The 21464-nt window shown below is 47.6% G+C and overlaps 1 protein-coding gene across 2 annotated transcripts in view; it reads left to right on the forward strand.

Moving 5' to 3' along the window:
• LOC105566151 (E3 ubiquitin-protein ligase MIB1) overlaps window positions 1-21464 on the forward strand; it is a 412872-nt gene that overhangs the window by 42400 nt on the left and 349008 nt on the right. For both annotated transcript variants that reach the window (XM_012019926.1, XM_012019925.1), the window contains exon 9: window positions 4174-4325. In XM_012019926.1, the coding sequence (XP_011875316.1) occupies window positions 4174-4325 (152 nt within the window). The remainder of the gene's footprint in view (window positions 1-4173; window positions 4326-21464) is intronic.

Below are 21464 nucleotides of genomic sequence, written 5' to 3' on the forward strand. Positions count from 1 at the left end.
AATTATGGGTGATTCTAATATTATACCATATAAATAAGTTATTCCCATTTTGGACAGTTTATGGTTTTCGAGCTATTGTTGCAGCTTCGTCGAAATTAAATGTTGACGAATGCCGTGCAAGGCGCGCCGTTTTATTTTCGCGATCAAATCTGGAGTTTCTGCATTGTGTTTTAGCAACCTAGATATGCTTGATGGGGCAATTAGCACAATCGCGACGCTCCGACTTGGCGGAGATAAGGAAAGCTACCCGAGGAACTTGTGTAGGCGCTGATATCGTGAATATTTTGACAGGCGTCTAGGTTTATTTAGCGTGCTCTGCTTGCTGACGGACAAGGCGTCGCAAACGCCTCCGTGCACATTTAAGAGCCGAATAACAAGTCCGGGCACGATCAGTGTAACGAGTTAGACAACTCTTGTTTTTAGCACCTGCCACTTTTATTCAGCCAACTGGAGAATCTTGCAGCCTCTGCATTTCCTACAATCTACTCGGAGAAATCCACCAGCCTTCTTCTCCCCTTCTCCCATCTCTTTCTCTACCTCTGTAGGCGTTCGAGTTCGTACACGACCCGCATACCAGTTCTTGTCTTTGCGAGACGCCTTTGCCCGATCTCGTCTCGTTGGTGCATCGGCCAAAGGAATCCCCGGGCCTCCTTCTCAAAAGTGGAAACATTGGGTGGGAAAGGTTGCAATCAAGCGCGGGTACGGACTTTGAGGGTGCTCCGTCCCGTTTTCTCACGGTCTGCATTATCTTCCCAGACTCCTGTCGCGATTCGAACTCCACCTTGCCCTCCCTCTCCCAAGTCGATGAAATCGGGGGCTGAGGTAGTAACAGAGGTGGAAGGGTCGCTCTTCTCTCTCCTTATCTCTCTCTATACTCGTGTCCTTCCTTCGTCCCCTTTTCATCCTTCGGTTTTAGCGAAATCGCCATCGATCGTCGTTGTGAAAAAGGAGTTAAGCTCAGCTCGGTGCACGTTGCGGGACTCGCCTTTGCGATCGTTCCTAGTTACATTAGATTTGACGAGGATGCGGTCTAAAAGCTCGCTCGAGCGGATAGTCAAACACTAAAATTCGGTTTGACATTTGTTCGAATGGATTGCTTTTATCTGAGAATCGATAATACCGAACAAGCTGCGCGTAATCATTGCCCGGAATACCGAATTATGCGCAATGTGTTGGAACAATATTTCGCCGACGATAATACAAACATAGGTGGAAGCCAGTAACTCTAAGGAGCTGTACAACAATTTAGTCAATCCGGCGTACATTTGTTGGCAAGCGATGGCACTTGGAATATCTGTAAGAATGGATGCGGCAGTTGCTTCACCACGTTGTATTCGTCAGTCACGTTGAATGACTGCTCCTCCGATTTCGAGTGACGACGGCACTTGAAATCCGAGTTTGCTTTACGTTTTGCTGATGTCTTAAAGCTCTCATTAGTTAGCTCGTCGTCTTCGACGAGCCAAACGACGGGCTGGGGGGGAAGAATTAGCGATGTCAATATTTGCGGTGCAATCAACTCGCTTCGACTTCCCGTCCCCGTCGTCGATTTGTCTCCCCCCTCCGCTTCCCCTCCGGTCCTGGCTTCGACACCGACGCTGATTGTCATCCACACTTCCAGGCTGCTCGCCCTGCGTTGTTGCTGTTGTCTTTTCTCATTTCGCCGGCTCGTTTACCTGATCTGTACATAGCGTCACCGATAGCAACGGGCGCCGACGCCCAGGTATCTGTTTTAGCCCGAGTAAATTTGAGGAACACGCTCTTTCGCGGGACGGATATCCGTAAACGTTTATTTGGTCTTCCGCATGTGCCTGCACCTTCGTCGTTCTCAATTTATTAGGTAGCGAGTAGCATCACTTGGCGCCGCACGAATGCTCTTTTATTTCTAAACCGCGTTAGCTAGCAAACTACAAACGATGTGTGACAAAGTTACACGCGGTAGAATCCGCGTACGGACCATTTGTACTTCTTACATTTGACAAGTCTCTGGCAATTTGTCGGCGTTAAGAATGATCGAGCGTCTCGAAAGGGATCGTGATGCCTGGGGATGGCCGGCGGCGGCGGATCGCGACGGCGAAACGGTCGTTTCGCGGCGCGAAGGAAGAAGAGAAATGTCGAAATTAAACTTTTCGCGAGTTATTTGAACGCTATCTGCGGCGCGTGTGGTATGAATCGAATGTCATTTGTTGGACTTAAACGAGTGGGCGGCGGTGAGATATAAAGAAGGAGAACGGCCGGGGAAGGACGGAGGGGGTTATAATGCAAACTCTTTCCCAGGAAAGGAAAGGAACTGCGGGGGCGTTGAATGGGAGAAGAGGACCACGTCGGCGGAAAAGCGCGCGTCAGCGTCGCAAATTGAAAGTCCGCATCCAGGGACCCACTATTTTCTCGTCTCCCTCGTACAAATCTTTGTTCGCGGCTAAGTCGTTGTAATCCTCAGAAATCAAGGGTGCGGTCGATAATCACCACCAGTCATCGTAGGGTAGCAGCAGTCGTTATCCATCGATCATTGATTACTGCAACGTGACGACTCTATAAATTGTAACTTGGTTTTTAGCTGCTGCAGCTCGTTAAAGTGCTTGCTCAATTGCGTATTCGTACAATAATTACATCTCGCGATTTCTCCTCATTACTCTTTCTTGGTGAGAATGATAGACCGAGAATGGTGGACGCGCGCGAGATTCTACGATCAGGTAAATAAGACAGGGTCCCGGGACTGTCGCACGATCTTTGCCCCCAACTAGTCCCATTCGCCTCGACGGGCATTTTCCCTCGACCTCTCGCTTTCCTCTTCGCTTTGCCTCCATTTTCAGCCCTCTCTTCTCTCTTTCCACCTTTGCACCTCTCTCCGTCCCTCTTTATCTCTCTCTCTCTTTCTCCCCTTCACCCTCACCTAGTGGCGTGACACATGGCCAGCATTTATAGCGCGAGATAGCGCCGGCGGTTCTCGACAGCGCCGGCAGATTTATCCTCCACGGTTATTGGAGTTATACAAAGGATTTTTCCAACTGATCCCATAAAGTATCTGTGCCTGATGCCCTATTATTTACGCAGCCGGCAGCGGCTGATGCCGCGAAAGCGCGCTCTAGCTTTTCGCTCCTCCTAGTTTTTGCGCCGGAATGCGAGCGTCGTCATGAGCTTGTCGCAGATGCTATTTTACGCTCCGTCGTTTTCGATTTATCGTAAAAGCGGTACTTCACCGATATCGCCTTTTCATCGCGTGAATTATTGTCGGTTGATGGCCATCGGCGGCATAGAGTATACGTGAAATTATCTTTCCCCGAGGGGGACTCTAGTAGATTCATTAGTCGAACTGAATGGGAGATATTTATGCACCTTATTTGTTATTCGAAACGAGAGAATGTCGGTAACAGCGAAAAGAATATCTAGAATTATTTTTTTCAAGCGCTTGTTAAAAGCTTTTGTGGCAACCATTCTAAAGTCCATCATTCTTATCACGCGTGTTTTCAAACGCAAATACTTGCATTGTCTGCAAACTGCACGCGTTACACCGGCCCATCGTTGTAGTGTTTATCCCTATGCTCACTCGTTCGTTCGTCCATTCGTTCATTCGTTCGTTCGTTCGTTCGTTCATCCATTTGTTTGCTAGCGACGAGTTCGTACCGCGTTGTTCGGCATTAATGGATGGCCCCTGTTTCCGTACGTTTTATCGCCAACTGGAGCTCATAGGTATCGTCCGAATCGTAACCGCCGGAGCCAAAACTGGCCGAAGCATTGATCCAGTTCTGTAGAATCCAGGTGAACAGTACGGCTCCACTCGTTATCTACGGTGATCCTGTCTTTGAATTCTTTCGGGTTAAAAACGACTTACAATCCTGGAAAGATTAACGACACTAGCGGAACAGAGAGGGAGAGATTATCGGAACACGTATAGAATTGGACGTACGAGCATATTATACAACTGACGTATAGCGCGAATGGAAAGTATTTTAAACTGCTTTGCAAATTGCAGTATTTTAAATGAATAAATAAAAATTCATAATTCTTCAATTTGTTCGACAATATTTATAAGCTCGTGTTACGGTGATAAAAATTCTCCGTTGTTTTACATATCTCGGGATACTTTATCGGTTTTTAGCGCGTTTTATTTTCGTGCACTTTAATTATCGGAAAATGGAATATACGTAATACGGGAGAATATTTTCTTGCTTGCAGGACTCCGAAGGCGACACACCCCTTCACGACGCGATCTCTAAGAAACGGGATGACATGTTGGCTCTGTTGTTGGACCACGCCGCAGACATCACCCTCACCAACAACAATGGCTTCAACGCTCTGCACCACGCTGCTCTTCGTGGCAACCCAAGGTGAGTGCTTCACGTTTTCAGATGTGATGCTTTTGTCCGCGATACTGAATGCGCCGTCGTTCTAGAATTTAACCGTCAGGTAGCGAAAGCTGTGGCAAAGAGAGACACCAATAAACAGCTTGCGCTGGATAATAATTACGCGCGCCCCGCTTTATAGGACTAATGGATCATCATATCCATGTATTTCGAGAACCCGTGCTCAGTTGCGAGAAATATCGCGTTAATCCGACGCACGTTTCATTACCATGACGTTTGCGCGTTAATTGATATTTTATTTACGCGCGCAATTCCGACCAGGAACTTTAATTAATGCGATAGATATGGTCTCTTTATCCGGGACAGGAGCGTTTAAGCTAAACGTCGATCGTGTACAACGGGTTTTCTGGTACGGGGCTTTTTTCCGCAAGAAGTTACGAGTAAGATTTTCCAACGGCATGTCCAATCGGCTCGTTCTTCCGTCTTTGTTCTCTTGTTCGACGAATCATAAAAGAACGTCGAACCACAGATGTTCCCGGAGCTGTCGTCGTCTCGACGTTCCCGTCGTCGTCGTCTCGACCAAGTCTAATCGATCCGGTCATTCTCGAGAGGTAGCGAGTCAATTTTACCTCGATTCTCACCTCCCGTCCTCCCGTTCAATTTAGCCACGCGGGCTCTCGGAGCTTTTCGAGATTTGCCCACTTCTAGTTATTACTTCTCGACGCAAAGACGGAGTAACGAGAATGATACGAGCGGATATTCCAATGGGGCCGATATCTAGTTTAAAACTACATTGCTTCGGCTGAAATAACATTATTTCGTAACGACGATTCAGTTTGCTTATCTATCCGAAATATGTCATCTTTTACAAAGGAGAGATATAATATTAGAAATGATAAGAGAGCCCTTTATACAGTTTTCTACCAAACAAATATGTGGCTCTGTCTCCTCGTGGCAGTCTTATTTCTTTTTGTTTACCATACTTGTTTTCACTCGAGAGTATTACTATCAATAAATATGGAAACTATAAAATAGAAAGCAACGGGAAGGCAGTAAGAGCCGACGCAGGATGTTAGATGCGGAATACAAAAGTTTAATGTAATGTATAAAAACACTCATAATGGTCAAACGTTTCGATCAGCTAATGTGATTCTTATCAAATAATTACTTACATCACAACGTTAATAATTCATATAAATATAAATTAAGAGCGGAAGCTTGAGTTATACAAAATAATCATTGTAACAAACAAATGTCGCTTGAAATGACAAATAACGATCTCACCCGGTGGTGGATGTCGAGATGCTGTGCTCGCATTGCAGTACGTAAGAGAAACGCCGAATGCTTCGTACGATATTAAGGAAGGAATTTGTTGCTCCATATACTGTTAACAGATTGTCCAAGATGTTGAAATATGAAAAATAAGCGTTAGAGACAAATACATACTGCAGGCGAGTCCAATGTGGTGTGGAACTTATTGGAGAGCTCATGTACCGTGCGTGAGATGAATTTTGAAGTTGTCAGCGCAATTATCCACGGAATAATGACCGGTAATGTCAGTAAACCGAGCAAATCATGGCTGTTGTTACATACGGAAATGTGGAAACTTTCAACAAGTTGAAATGCGATTATAGTATGTTACTTTCTCTCTTTTATTTTCTGCTTTCACATCTCGTTTTGTTTTGTGTTTCTCCTCGGTCTTTTCACACGAGAGGTCTGTTTCAACATTCGTATCTGCTTCTGGATTCTGAAAATGGCGGCGTCAGATGCGCATAGTAGTCCCACGGTTACGATTGTGGGACATCTATTTTTAATTCAGTCAGATCATATAAATATTAGTGATTCGCGATTGCTCTCGTTCCGCGACGTTATCGCTGAAATAACAGAAAAGCTTTCACTATGCGACGCGCGAAAAGGAGTCGATATCGAAACTTGCAGATTTTATTTGCCTAGATTTCCTCAATCCTTTTTAAGTGCTGCAAAACGGAATTAAAGCGACTGCAATTCTCGCCACAATGAAGAAAAATTTCACAATTGTCTAATGTCCAGGAGATTAATCAGCGAATATAATCATATACATGTGTATATGATTGCTCGATAAATTCTCATTCAGTCGAATTATCATGTTTTAATTGGCAATAGGGAAGAGTGAAAGATCGTGAAACAAATTTCTCTGACGAGTCGTCTCCACATACTTCCATTGTCGTATCAGTTTACGTACATAGGCTAACGTGTATGGTACGCGAACATTTTTTTAGTTTCGTTCCGTCGTCATGAGCCGAGAAAACAGCGTGAAGAGTGACTTAATAAGGTCACGCGGGTTCGACCGTTTTGATCGAATGACCTCGTGATCCAGTTTACCACCTGCATTGTAATCCGAGACATGCGTTATGAGGGATCGGTGAGAACGCGATATCGTTATATTTATTCCCGTCCCTCGGAGCGAACGATAAGGATATTCGTCCGAGGAGTACGTACATCAAGAAATGTCAACCTAGCCGTCATCCGCCGCCATAGCCGAGGTAATTATAGCGACTATCTTATGTAGGAAAGACGCTCGAGGGTGACTCGAAACTAATTCAGACTAGGATAGTTTGCGGTAAATGAGTACTCGAAACCGATGAGGTTTACTTTGCCTGTCATTATATAGACCGAGGAGCGAACGTTTCGCGATGCAGCGCCTACTCGAAGGCACCGCAATCACAGAAACGTATTAGCGCTGAGATAGGCGGAACGTACTCGAAGCGTGCCGTACAATCAAGGATCGTTTACTCTTCGCGAAGAAACAGTGATCTCCGCTTCAACAGAGCGCGATAAACGTCATAGTATTCGCGCGCGTACGGTGCAGGCGCGATACGGGGTCAGCCGGGCTGCAAGGGGGTAAGCGTTTCGAACGTGATTGCTCGGCCCGAATGCGAGTTTAAAGCGTCAGCGAATACGTGTCCGTGTTCGTTACACCGGTTGCATTCCTAAAGTACACTTAGATAAAGACGAATGCCGGGTATATCCACTGCGACCAATCCCGCTCTCCTCCGCGCGCGCGCACGCCTGCCAGTATTCTTTTAGTCTTACTCCCCGGTCATGGACGGGCCACGGCCTTTCTTACGGCACTCTCGGCTGCCCTTTCCTGACCTCTGCTCGTGCCCTGTCGGCCTTTTCCCCCGCGTTTGCACTCGCCTTCCGAAGGAGCCGTCGGTTTCTCTCAAGACCTGTGCTGTAGCGCTCTGAAGCCGAACGAACGGACGTCCGGAGACGTAATTTCCTGCCCTCCTCTGGTGCGGCCTGCCGACTCCCTTCCATCGCCCTGCTCTCTCTCTCTCTCTCTCTCTCTCTCGCCACGTCTGCCGCTTTGTAGGGTACATTCTCCGAGGGTTGTCGACGAAACTTCTCTCGTTTTCCATGCTTCTGCCCACGGTTTCTGTACGCTTCCGAATTAGGGTCGAGCGGCCAAACGTGATTGCGAACACTCGCAAAGGCACTCGTGCAACATTTACAAAGCTTTAAATTTGCAATTATTACGAATCAACCATGTGTTATTAACCATATCTGGTGGATAGAACGAGCCGACGTGTCGTTCTCGAACGGCGATCAAGGGATCGACGTTTCAAAGGGGGTCGTTCCAATTAGAAGAAATCTTGGCGTTCTTAAATTATTTCTATTTAGAGAAATCAACCGAAATCGATTATTAATTATTCAAAATACTCGCACTCCGTAACGTCATTGTTATTATACTGAATTGTTAATTATATCGTATTTACGTTATTATTATTACTAAATCCATTGTGTCTCTGCTAAACCTTTTCAAAGGATTATTGCCGCAACATAATAAATTTCCACTCTACTCTGTCGGAGCAGAGCAGCGTGAAGTTACCGTATAATAAATAGTGCATCAGCGTTACATTATCGACGCTGAGTATTCTATGAGCCATAATATTTTTACGGCTATCGAAACACAGTGAGCCCGATTGCAATCAATAATGCTTTATCGTTGTAAAAGTAGAGTACGGTCAAAGCGTCGGTCAATACGCGGGCGGGCGCTACGGTGGAAGGGCATTAAAATTGGTCGATTATGCTATCCCTTTGTTATTGCCGGATCGCAATAGCCTGTTATTCAACCGTGATGGTCTAATCATTATGCTCGCGGACAGAGATACAAATACGAGTCATATACTAAACTCTACCACATGAATCGGATCGCCCCCTCTGGCGCTAAACATTGCGGTATCATCCGCGTGTCGATCTCTGATTGACGTAAATCACGAAATCGACTGTTTAAACTGTCATCCATTGTGACGCCCACCATTGTAAAGAAATGGCGCAACCGCCTCGCCTAGATAAGCGCTTTGAAAATATATCCACGCGCGTATCTACGTGCTCGGTGCGGCGCGGCCATCGGAAATTTTCCCGTCGACCTAGCGCGCATAATCTTTCCAATTGTAACCGCGTTAATTACAGCCTCCGGTGCGATCGTTGCGTTTCGCGACGTCGTGCACACGCATTTTTCACCACCGTCACACGCCGTGACGGTCTACGACGAAGTTATACCGCTAATTCGTGCTCGCTCTGATGTCTCGCGCGGCTTGATTATGTTAGTCACACACGCGGGGCCACTTGGTGCCGTTGATCCAGCAACGTACACACATCGCGCGCCCCTGAGCCGCTTTGATCTTCCCCTCGCGGAGCCGTATTCTGATTGTGACACGCCGAGTCAGAACAGCGCAAGATCCCCGCTGCTCCGGCAGTCAATTCCGCTTGTTTTGTATTATTTCCGTCAGGACAACGGTCACGTATGTTCTCGCCGAAGAGCTTTGCCGGGACTAGAGTCCGGCGGTGGCTCGTGATTAAAATTTCGTTAGCGCGTAGCCTCGCGACTGATTTCGTGCGGCTTTGTACGTTAACGTGTCGTCTATCCGTTTCGGGTAGCCGCACATCGAGCCGGGCTTCTCTTTAAACATCAGACCCGAACAACGGTTGTCCGTTCCGTCCGTTGTTGTACGAGAATCGCGTCTCAGATTAAAGGCAAACCGATCTCTACGCAAATACGCTTAATTATCGCCGGGAGTTTCTTTCAATCTGGGCCGATTTGGTGCGCCTCGCTTAAACTGTCATCGCCGGTTCTTTTCTCCCGAAGGAGTAAAATACGAGGGAATTCGTTTCCACGATACGCGTGGACTTTCGAGTTCTGGCAGGACTTTCGTGCCGCGTTTCAATTGGTATTCCCGGGCACGCTCGCGCGCGAAGAAATAGCGGTAGCAGAGAGCAGCGGCAGCAGTAGCGATGGTGGTAGTAGAAGAAAAAGAAAGCGGAGAAGCGGAGAGGAACGGCAGAGAAACTCGCGGGTATTCTCGGCCGTACATTTCGTTTCGCGCGCTAAGACGTTCCGATCGACAGCCGTAAACTTCGGAATAGTTGTCGGAATAATTAGCTTCGGTTCTCCCACTACTGTGGATGCCGGTCGTAGCTAAGTCGGGGTTTTGCCGTGGGAGGCACGGAAGGATAGAACGGGTTTGCTCGGAATGGTGCTAACGATAAAGGCGGGAGATAATCATTTAAATAGCTCGTTGGGCGCAAGCCATTTAATTTGCTTCGGCGAGGATCTAATTACTTCCAATAGTTTGTTAATTTCATTCGCCTACTTTGCCGCCATTAAATAATTATTACGGCACAGCGGTGGCGCGAGGGGCAGGGGGGGGGAGGGTAGAACGAAGCTCTAGTCGCGGGTCACGATACGGTACGCTATGAGAGAAAGCGAGTTCAAGGAGTTCCGAAAACGACGACGACCCCCCCATTTCCGTATACGACTCCCGTGCGCCGCGTTAAGGCACGAGTCTGTTCAGTGCGATTCAATTCAGTTTGACTTTGGTCTTAAACGAAAAACTCACCGTGCAACTTTACATGCAGTGTTACACGAATTGATCCTGAACCTGATCGAATTGCAGTCCGTGCGCCGCTTAGACCGTAGCTGTTGCGCGAACGGAGGAGAAAATGAAAAGGAAGCGAGGATTCGCGAAGCGTATATCATAAAGGAACTTTGTGTCTTATAAGCGGGATTTTATGTCTTTGACTTTGCACGTCGCAGGAGTTTGATGGAAATACGCAGTTCACTTCGTGAACGTCTTTCGCAAACTAGTTCGTCGAGTTGGTTTGGGTCACTTCATATATGTTAATCGAGACGAAAGCACTGAGAGAGAGAGGGACGGGGGTATAGAATAAGTAATACCTGTACGATATTCTTGACGCACGATATGCTCGAGTCTACGTACATCACGTTGGCGAAGCGCAAGAACGTCTAAGCTCGCGAGCTTGGAGAAGGCTCGCGCTCGCGCGCGCGCGCGCGCGTACCGTTCTCCAAGGCTTAAACTACAATGGCACGCTAACTATAGTCGTAATCGTGGCACATAATAATGCGATGGCACCGCAGAGACGAGCACGGCCGATAATGTGCGCCGCGAGCGCGAGCGCGCGTGCACACATTGGAGCGCGCGCACGCGCGGGCGATTATGCAACGAACGAGAGGCGGGATGCACCAACCGCGTTATATCTATATCGAGTTATAATAGTTCTCGTGTTAAATCGCATGAGAGCCAAATCGCTTGGAACTAACCCCAGAGTATTCCCGCACCTCCGCGATCTCTCTCGTTGTCTGTGCCTCGCCTCGCCTCCTCCCGTCTTTCCGCTCCCCCGCGAACCTTTCTCGCCGGCCCTAGGAAATAATGCCGGCGTTTACCGCTGAAAAAAAAAATTATGCATTCAACCGTTGCTGGAACCTTTCTTTCCCGCGCTGCTCCCGATGGCTCTCCCGGCCATTAATTAGGAACCGTAAGAAGCCACGACTTCTCCAGATTCGATCGAGTTACAACGTTATATTCTCGAAGATATATCGCCGGTGAAACCATAAAAAGCGTCAAGCTCTTTCACGAAAACTTTTTATCGTCCCCTAAAGCCGTCTGTTCCCGCAGAGGTGTAAAATATCGCCGCGGTAGGAGTTCCCGTTAGTACAACGGTAATTTTCTAATGATGGAAAGCGTCCTCGTATATTTTTTTCTTCTCTCGCCTATTCCCGGCACACGTCTTAGAAATATCTCGGGCTTGGAAAAATTTCGATGGTACCGCGTTTCAATTTATCACGCCTAATTCGCAACAATAAAGCGGCTATTTTTACTCTCACCGCACTGTAGTTAGACGGAACATCGGGTTTCCAGGACCGTATTTCTTGCGAGAAAATTTATTTGCGCTCTTTAGTGGGACGGCTAGCTCGCTGGATACGCGCGTTGAGAATTACTTCCCCGGCAATGTTCATTACGACTATTCTACTATCGCGAGATTGATGGCGAATTGAACTATTCTGCGAACATTTTTCCACGGGAATTGCACATTCTTTACCTCTCAAAACTCGAAATTTGTTATTTTCTGGACACGCGTATCGCACACCGAGAGAAAAAGTCTTTGAAAATTTATTTGTGGCATATAATGTTTATTTCACTGGAATAATTATGTTTGTTTCACTGAAATAATTATAAAATAATGTTTATCTCAGTGAAATAAACATTATATGCCACAAGTAAATTTTGCAAGGACTTTTTCCTCAGTGCACCCCTTAAATTTAATTAAACGTCGCGATCTTTATCCGCTCGACGCTGCAGCTTCTTTTTACTGTATTTCACTAACTCTAATTTTTTTGTAAGATAATATTGTTTTCTAATTAGCACATTTCTAGTAATTTGCAATTGTGATACTCGTTAATGTCATTACCGAAGCGATAATCAAGAGTCACGTCAAACGACGCAAAGCAGCACGGTATTTCGTTGTATTTACAACCGCGGCTTCCTAATAGCCTTTCAGCGAATACTCGCGAAGATTCTCGGCTGAATAATGAGACGCAATGTTCCTTGAAAGGATTCACAGGGTTAGAAAACATTCCGCGATACGTACGCGCCACGGCGTGGCTTTCGTGCGAAGATTTGGCCTCGGATTAAACGACCCCCCCCCCCCCCTCCGAATTCGCGGCGTTCCCTCGTAAATTGCGCCGAAGAATTCGATATTAATGGCAGCTAGAATCGCGCGCCCGTGGTATGGAACCCTGCGTCGAGGTCGTGGATACGCGGGGTCGGCGATTGCTTGTTCTCCCGAAGTGGATGAGGGCGGGGGTGTATATACCGGGGATACGTATTAATGCCTCAGACGCCGATCCAGCTGACAAAGCACGATCAGTGTAGTCTGGCGAGTTCGAGGTATTCCAACAAGAGGATCACGATGGTTTTGAGCGCGCCGGATACGAGTACATGCGACGAGATCGCCCCAGCTCGAGGCACAGCTCGTAATCCAAATTCGAAAGATCCAGATTGCCTCGCGATAGGGAGGCGACTTGCGCTAGGATATCACGGGAGATGCTAATAAATGATCGTTGCCATTGGACGAAATCTATTTCAGATGGATGCAATTTTAACAATTGTATGTGTTACACCCAGAAAAAGGTTTACTTGAAATCGAAAAAATCTGTGCGAATTTTGACGTTACTAGACTTTATAAGTTTAATTTCAAAGAAATGACTTGGTTACCTTGACCAAAATTTTATTTCGTTGAGTCTATTTCTTCAAATCTAGCAATTGCTTTAGTAGAAGTAAATAAAAATTAAAGTAAAGTAAATAAAAAAGAAATGTGGCTTCAACGTATCTCATTTGTTTAACTTAATTAAGGGCCAATTTCACAGACGTCGGTTAGCTGGTAACCAGAGTTCAGTTAACTCCCTATTTTTTTCTACCTCGTTATCTAAGAACGGACGAAAAATCAATTAACCTTCGGTTAGCGGTTAACCGACGTTTGTAAAACTGACCCTAAATCTTTTTTCTGGGTGCAGTATGTAATTATGACTTTTGTGACTCGTAAAAACAGCGACGCTTCTGTCAGATACTCAGATGGGAAGGAAGGTCGCATACATCTCACGTTGAATCAACGCTCGTCAACTTGTACGTTCTTCCTTACACGTACAACTTTGTGGGGGATGATTGTAAGAAGTGACGTCAGCGTTTATCAAATCTTTCGAAGGTTTCGACTCAGGAAGCCAGTTTCCAGGTCGCTGGACTGCTAAGCCGCTATCCCGATCTCCTTTCTGTTTAACTCCCTCTTCCTTCCCCTCTATTTCGTACTTCCTTCTCCTCCTCCTTGGAGTTTTTCTTCGTACTTCGTCCTCTCTCGCTTTCCCGCGTACGTTTCTTTCTCTCTCTACTATTTCCTCGGAAATTGGTTAGTTGCTTCCAATTCTGCGCAGGACTAAGGAAAGGAAGCGCGGAGCAGCATTCCTTTGTTTCTTCTACTTTGTCTTCGGCCCCGTTGAAACTTTCGTATCCGGAGTTGCCTCAACTTTTTTTTTCTACCGTCCGTCGATCCTTCTCCTCTCCTCGCCTACCGCGCATCGTCACGAAACTTATTCGGTTAGCGTCTCCATCGCGTCCGCTTGATCGTCGACGAGCAACTCTGCGATTGAACGAAAGCGACGGCTTTTATTTTATTGATTTACTTATACTTTATTTATTTAATTGACGTTACTTAGTGACTTTTTAAATTACTTAACTTAAATGGCTCTACTCGAAATTACATGTATTCTGTAAGAAATAAACTCCAAGTTTCGGAAGGATTAGTCTAATCAGCTGGATCTGCAATACCTGTTTACATTTGTCGCGAAATTATCGGGAGTTCGGCTACGACGGAGTAAGCGCTCGGATAAGTTTCCTTATTCCCGGTGCTGCGCACTCCACGTGTATCACATCCACGTGCGTCCGGTGCAACATCGTATTTCACGTCGCCGCGCTACACTGGCGGATAAGTGATTTCGTTTTAAATTCGCCGCACGCGCCTGTAATTAGTTTAACTCCGTTCCGAGAATTTATTAAGAAGAGAAGAAGGTGGCGCGAGACAACCCTCGCGCTCTTTTACGTTCCGCGCGCGTTGCAAGCCGACGCTGCTGCTCAACCCCTCCGAGGATAGCTACGTGCTCGGAGATTTACCTCGGCCCGACCGAGCGCTAGTTCCGTCACTCGCGCCGGAATTGTCTGAGAGAGATTTTTAAAGTTCGAGAGTACTTCAGAGTCCTCATGTTGTACTCTACAATCGTGCCGAAGTGTCTACACGTGCCCTCGCGCACGCGTGCCTCGTTTGACTCGGCCATTTTGTTTCCGATTGTCTTTCTCTTATCCCCGATTGTGCATTATAGTACTGAAGATCCACACGGGAGACAAGAGGGAGGAGGAGGGACCGGGACGACGATTCGCGCATTTCAACTACGCTCGTTATAGCGACGCCCTTCCCTTCGTTTCGTCTTGGCCTAAATCGCGAGTTGTTTTCCTTGACGATCGTCTGAGAGGAGATTTCAGACGATCTTCGTTATCCGCGCGTGTGTTTCGCAAGTTCTTGACAAAGGTGCAAAGAAACGACGAATTTTTTAACTTTCGAAGGCGAGAGCTGTATCAATGAGGCGTACGTGGAATTGCGAGAGAGCAGCGCGTCTCCAAATAATCCCTTTCACTCGTCGCCAAAGGAAATAGGTTCCCCGAGTTCGCACGGAACATCCTCTTCAATATCGCTCTTTCTATGCGCCCGGTAATAAATCGCCGGCGAACTAATATTCCTGCGGCGATATTGCTGGTAATATTACCATGGTAAATGATCTCGATCACCGTTCTCGAGGGAGCCCTCCACATCGATATTAAAATAGGAATCCACATAGCCCTCGAGGAGATTTAATTTAATTTAACGTGTGCAACATGGGTTATTCTTCCAATGACCGATTTTACATCGCGTTTAATCGGGAATATTTTCGTTTAATTAAACGCATTATTTCTTGCCGCGTCAGTTTTTGCATTGTTGTTTTCCAAGATTTATTTTCTAAATATATATCTTAACCACATTTCCTCTCACTCACACACACACACAAACACACACTCCTCTCTCTTTCCTTAATTAGTCGTTATTATTTTTCAAGACAGAGCCTGTGCTTATTAGATAACCAGCTAATATATTTAACGAGAGAAACGATTAAGACGGCAGCGATATTGCGCCGCGTGTTCGCGAAGTAATTGCATCCTCGGCGCGTAGCGCTTCTCGACTCTAAACGGATCGGTTTCCGTTCCTGGTCCTCTCTACTTAGGATACATTCAAGTGCCTAGTTAAATCCTCGTGATCTTAAATTTAAGTGCAGTACCGGGAGTTGTTAAGCCGCGTTTTATAGGATCCCGCTGCTGCCTTTACGGAGGCGTCATTTGCCGTTTCTCGAATCTCGAGTACGGAGGTGGGGGAGTGGACGAGTGTGTCGACGAAGGCGACGAAGAACGATGAAAGATATATGAGAAAGCGAGAAAGATCTAATCTCATAGAAATATCACTCTGCTACTGCAATTTCGCAATCAATCGCTAATGCTCAAAGGGAACGCTGTCTTTCGACTGATCCTTTATCGCGTCTCCTCCTCTCGCGCCCGCCATGCCCTCCGCTTCCTCTCTTTGTCTCCTTGAGTGAAACGATTATTTACGACGCGCCACGTTAAATCGAGCTCTTTTGCTGGCCGCGGCGATATCTCGGACGATTTCAGGATTGACCGAAACTTCGTCCCGATTATAGGTCTGGCGGAGCGTGAAGCGACGACGAACGTTTTAGGTCACCGTATCCACGAGTTTGCAGTTTTAGCTGTACATCGAAGATGTTCGCGCGAGATTATGTTGTCAAGACCGGCAAATGGATGACTTTCGTTACGCTGATTAAAGTTTCGCGTGTTGTTTAGTCGGACGGTAATTACGTTATTTGCGTTCAATGCCGCACAAGCTAACTGATAGATGAACGAAGGTGCACTAATTCGTTAGCGGGTGCGAAATGGTTTCGGCCGATTCGCTAATTCGCCAAAGTATTGCCGTTAACTCTTTTCATTCTTTTGCTCTCGCCTATTTTTCGAATGGACTAAACTCGGTGACAATTTTGTTATCTAATTTTCAACGTCGCAACACTGATTGCCCGGGGATGAGCAAGAAGTGCATTTGCAGGATTCTAATTTCACTTGAAATTATCACTGCACACTTTCTGAAATACCGGCGAGCGAACACGCGCGCTCATCTTTCCGCTCGGATGTTCCTGCTTACTTGTTCGTTATCGCGGAAAGCGATCTCCACCCCGGATGACGCGGAGGTGCGAAATGTAAAATGGGCCGTTTTATCAAAGGCGAATTCGCCCGGAGACTGAAATTTGTCCAACGTAGCGGAAGCCCTGGATTACGATGGCGGGCCCGACTCTTTCTCGCTCCCGTCCACGGCTGCTCCGCGCCTTGCTCATCTTCATCTTCCTCCTCGCGTCCTGGTTCCTTACGCCCTTCCTTCTTTGAGAAAAAGGGTAACAAAGTGTTAAAGTTTTAATCCGAGAAGGAGCGCGCCGCGCACGGACGAGGAGCGAGAAAGGGGGGTGGGAAGGACCGTGGGAAGACCGGGAAGAATGAGAAATAGAGAAAAGAACGAAAAAGAGCGGCGGCAAGAGGGGGACAGAAAAGAGGACAGAGAAGGGGAGCGGTTAGAAGGTTACGAGCAGCGAGAAGAAGACGAGACGACGGAAGGAGGTAAGGAACTGCGCTGGAACGGAGGAGAGAGAGAACGTAAGAAGGAAACGGACGGCGCGCGCGGGGTGGGCGGGGGTTGGGAGGGGGCGCGCCAGGAAAGTCTTTGTAATCGCAGTTTTCTACTTTTTCCTGGAGTCGTAGCGGAGGGTGAGTCGAGCCTGGGAGAGGTGAATCTAGATTCCAGGTAAGTGGGTGGGGTAGATGGAGCGACGAGGACCGGGCGAGAGAGGGTAGTGCTGGTGGAGAATAGGGACGGCGGGTACGCGGAAGAACGGGGAACCCTCGGTAATGGTAAGGGTAGATGGGTCGGTGCAAGGGTGTGCTTGAACAGGGATTTACGGAATTTATCACTTGAATTCCCTGTAAAGGATTAGCAGACATTCCCTCGCTTCGGTGGAGACGTAGGGGGTTACTGCAGTGGGTTACCTACCCTACGAACTTCTTGGGACGATGGCGCCGCCTGCTGGCTCGGCGAACCCGATTCGCCCCACCCATATGTGCCCTCGAATTTCGATCGCGGCCACCGAAACGCATCGGGGCCCGTCACTTCGTGTCGTTAATGTACGACTTTCAATGTACATTGAATATTATCTCACATTTTTTATTATAATATTTTATTCCGAGAGGGAAAATTCTATTAAATTCCCATAAATAGAAAGACTAATGTCTACGATGGCTTTCGTGTTCGTCATTAAAACTGTATCGGCCTAATGTCGTTAACAGCTGTTAGGTCACTCGCAGCATCCGTAATGTTGCATCGTGAGGCGTATTCGAAAACGAGTCGTATTGTGAAGTATCTTGCTATGCTATCGGACGATACAGACGTTTCCCTTCGCCCGCATGGTATTTCTCGAGTGAGTATTCAGCACCAGTTGGATTTCCTCAGGACGACCCTCCGCGTCGTATCGCCTGCATTTTACGAGTCTCGAATTGTGCGATAGGACTCGGAACTTTCTTCTTGGAATCCGCCACACGCCGTACGAAGCGGCCACACGAACTTAGAATATCCGAGATTTTTCTTCGTGGAATTAGAGGCTACGGACCGTGACAATTCCTGGTGTAATTTGTCTCCACGATTGTTTAATCTAATCATCTCATCCAATCTAAGAGATACGACGTTGGTCCCGGTGCATTCACTCAAACAGCAATACATTCTACGCTTAGATCGTTCACGTGAATGTACACGGAGGGAATTTTCTCTTAAAATTTACCCTGAAAATCACGTATTCGTGGGACGACATGGCATTTTGAAGAATTTCACGAGAGTTTTGTGAAATTTTACCATACGTTCTACTAGTAATTATACTCTTTATCAGTGCATGATTTTCAGGATAAATTTTAAGAAAAAATTCTCTCCGTGTGTTATAATCTATTACAATGCCGGAGGACGCGTTTTCACCGTGAAGCTGTGTTTACGTAACGTGCACACGCTGTATCTGAAAGTTTCGCAATTTTTATAGTGACAATTGTTTTTGCATCTCGTCGCATTACAGTACATCATTTCACTTTGCTAAAATCATACGGCAACACATGGCGCGCTTGAAGCGCGCCATGTGCCTCGAATTTTTTTTCCTCTTCCCTGGATGTGCCATCGCGCGACAGAAGGACAAAGTCATCGTGCTTAGAAGTGCACGATTCTCAGCGGCGTTATTGTGTGTACCGGCAATTCGATCGACTCCCGCTTTTCTGCCGATTTGCTCTCACAACATCTCGAAGAGAAAATATCTGTCGGGAATAAGCGTCCGCGCGCGTTCCCGGTTCTCTCTCTCTCTTTTTTCTTTCTATTTCTTTACCATTCCATCTCACCCCGCGTCCGTATCAATCGACGACAGTCGTGACCGTCCCGGCGGAGGCTAGAGCAAACCTTGGCCCGATCTCTTTGCGCGGTCCCATCCATCCCCTAACGTAAACGTAAACACGGGATATCTATATACAAGGAAGACCATTCGAGCGGGTAGCTAGGCTGCACCACGTGACGGGGCAATATATCGACGGCTAATAAAATATGAAAGGCCCCCGCCTCTGTACACACGATTTCTTACCTTTCTCTTTTGTCGCGCGAGAAAATCGAGGGTCGAATGCGTCGAGCGGCGACAGGTGCGACGAACAAGGGCCCGTCGTTCCGCCGGCGAGAATTCGCCGGCAGGGTGGACAGATTGTAAATTTTACATCTTTCCCGGAGATTTTTCTTTTTCGACGCGAATCCCGACGATCTTAAAGTCGAGATCCCCGATGTCTCTCAAATTTGTCACGCAAATTCTGCCCGCGCTCGAACGAGACACATTCGACAAACGCCCAGGTTCCCGGGACTCTTCCCCGGGCGTTCTCACGTTAAATTTGCGGTACAATTATATTTTTGAATGCGGATCTCGTGCCCCCTTCGCGAGGTCGTCGAAACGACGAGGATCGTCGCTGGCGCGCGCGGAAGATGAAGAAGGGCGAAACTTCGCGACGGCGGAGCAGCCATTATTAGAATTACTCGCCACTAAGAACGGGAAGACCGGGGAGGCAGACGTGGTATACGCGAGGCGAAGCTGAGGAATTATTCCGCGGCCTCTTCTAAGCGACGAGCGTAATGCCGGGCGAGCTCGCCGGAGTAATCAGGATGCGCGTTGCGAAACGTAGCGGCTGCAAATTCCGGGGTTTCTTCGCGAACCAGCAACCTCGGAAGTAACCGCTCCCGCGCGTAGAGCAACGCACGTTCGAAACTAACACAATGCACAGATATACTTCTGTCCCGCGCGCACGGCGGCGGAAGGGGGGGGGAGGAGGAGGAGGGGCGGGAGGGAGAGGACGGGGATAGAATGTTACATAGAGAACAGCGTACATACAACGCGTATATAAGAGGAACTCGAAGTACGGCCATATCGTGCGCGGCAGGGCAATTCGAACTCAAAAGCTTCCAAACATCTTCAATATAAGTTAGGGAACTGTACTTAGGTTACCTCCGTAACCAGGCCCGCATACGAAACAGTCCTCGAATAGTTGCGCGGTATTCTCCTTATTGCAAATAGTGCATGGCTTCTTGCCCGCGGTCCTCCCCCGTCCGCGCCTCGTCGCCTCCCTCTAATTAGCTCTCGTGAATTAGACGCGCGAATTAATTGACCGTTGCGCTTCGAAAACGAACTGTCGATGGCACGCAACACGGGCGGAATCCGACTCAGCGGCGGCGGCGGGTCCAGCGTATACGCGGGTTGCGCGATTTTCCAAACGCACAGCTCGCGAGGGCCTCGGACTGATCGACTCGCTGTGGGGGTTAATTTCGTTGCTCGCCGATTCTGCGCGCGATGTGTTGAAATGGCGTTGATGATGTTCAACACGCGCGGCCGAGTTCATTAAGTTTGACGCCCACACCGCCTGATTACGGACGAGCAGATTTAATCATCGCAATTTCACGGTCCGTCGTTCGCGGTCGGTGTTATCGTAAACTATCAGAATATTCCGGTACTATAATGCGCGTGCCGGCCGGCCCGCGATTCGGAGATCTATTGTGCGCGCGGCGACGCGTCGAATTAATTTGGCGTTCGACGAGAGCCCCGAGTCGATCATTAATCGCGATCAATGTAATCGACCCGGGCGCTTGGACGAGCGCGATTAATTACGTCCTCGGCGAACCGTGTCTCGCCAATTAGGAAACGTTCTTCGGAACTCGTTAACGGAGAACGGTTGCACGCGCCGACGTTTACGGTGCTCGCGTGCGACGACAACAGTTGCGCGCGGATAATTATAATAATAGTTTACACCGCGCCGAGTCCTCGGCGGCACAGGTGCATCGATTGCACACTCGCGCCACTTTGCACCCCCCCCCCCCCGTCTCTTTTTCTCTCGGCGTATATCCGCATTTGCACGGCTATGTAAATACACATTATAATGACAACCGGCCGTGCAGTATTGCCTCGGCTGGGCGGCCACGCCGCGGCGCGCGCCGGCCTCGGAGCGAACACGACGGCGGACCCGTTACTCCTGCTTCCCGGAAGTAAATCGAAAATCTCACGAGGACGGAAAGAGATTGCGACGCGATCTTCGGGTTGCTGTCTCGGCGAAAAAGCAAGTGGCACGCGATGCAATAATTTCGCCATCTAGCAACGACGAGGAGCCGTGATAGGTGGCTTGACTGTAAAATATTAAAGCGCTGTCAAAGAGAGTTAGAACTCCCGCGCGGCGATACATAAAAATTGTCGTAGGAAAGTTCTTCACCCGAGTGTTCGTTAAATCGCAATTCTCGCCCGTCTGCCCCTCGACCTGCACACGTACTTTTAATTTCAAGTTCCCTTCTGCTCGGAAGTTTTCGTAACACCGCGAGATCTTAAGGGGATGCTGGAGTGATTCTGCACTTTCGCACCTTTTGCACTTAAAACTGTCTGTTTCGTGGAAAGATTTGTGTAATACACAAATTAAATGGCACGTGTACAGATGATCGAAAGCAGCTTGCTATTCCGGCTAAATTAAAGAACAATATGACATCACTGAAACTAAGTTTGTAAGTCTAATAAAAAATAATAGTGAGCAACACATACGTACAGTACATGTAGTATGTGTGTTGCTCACTATTATTTTTTATTAGAAACTTAAA

This window comes from Vollenhovia emeryi, unplaced genomic scaffold (genome assembly GCF_000949405.1).
Source record: "Vollenhovia emeryi isolate VEMERY1.0 unplaced genomic scaffold, V.emery_V1.0 DF939146.1, whole genome shotgun sequence".
In the NCBI taxonomy this organism is placed as follows: Eukaryota; Metazoa; Arthropoda; class Insecta; order Hymenoptera; family Formicidae; genus Vollenhovia; species Vollenhovia emeryi.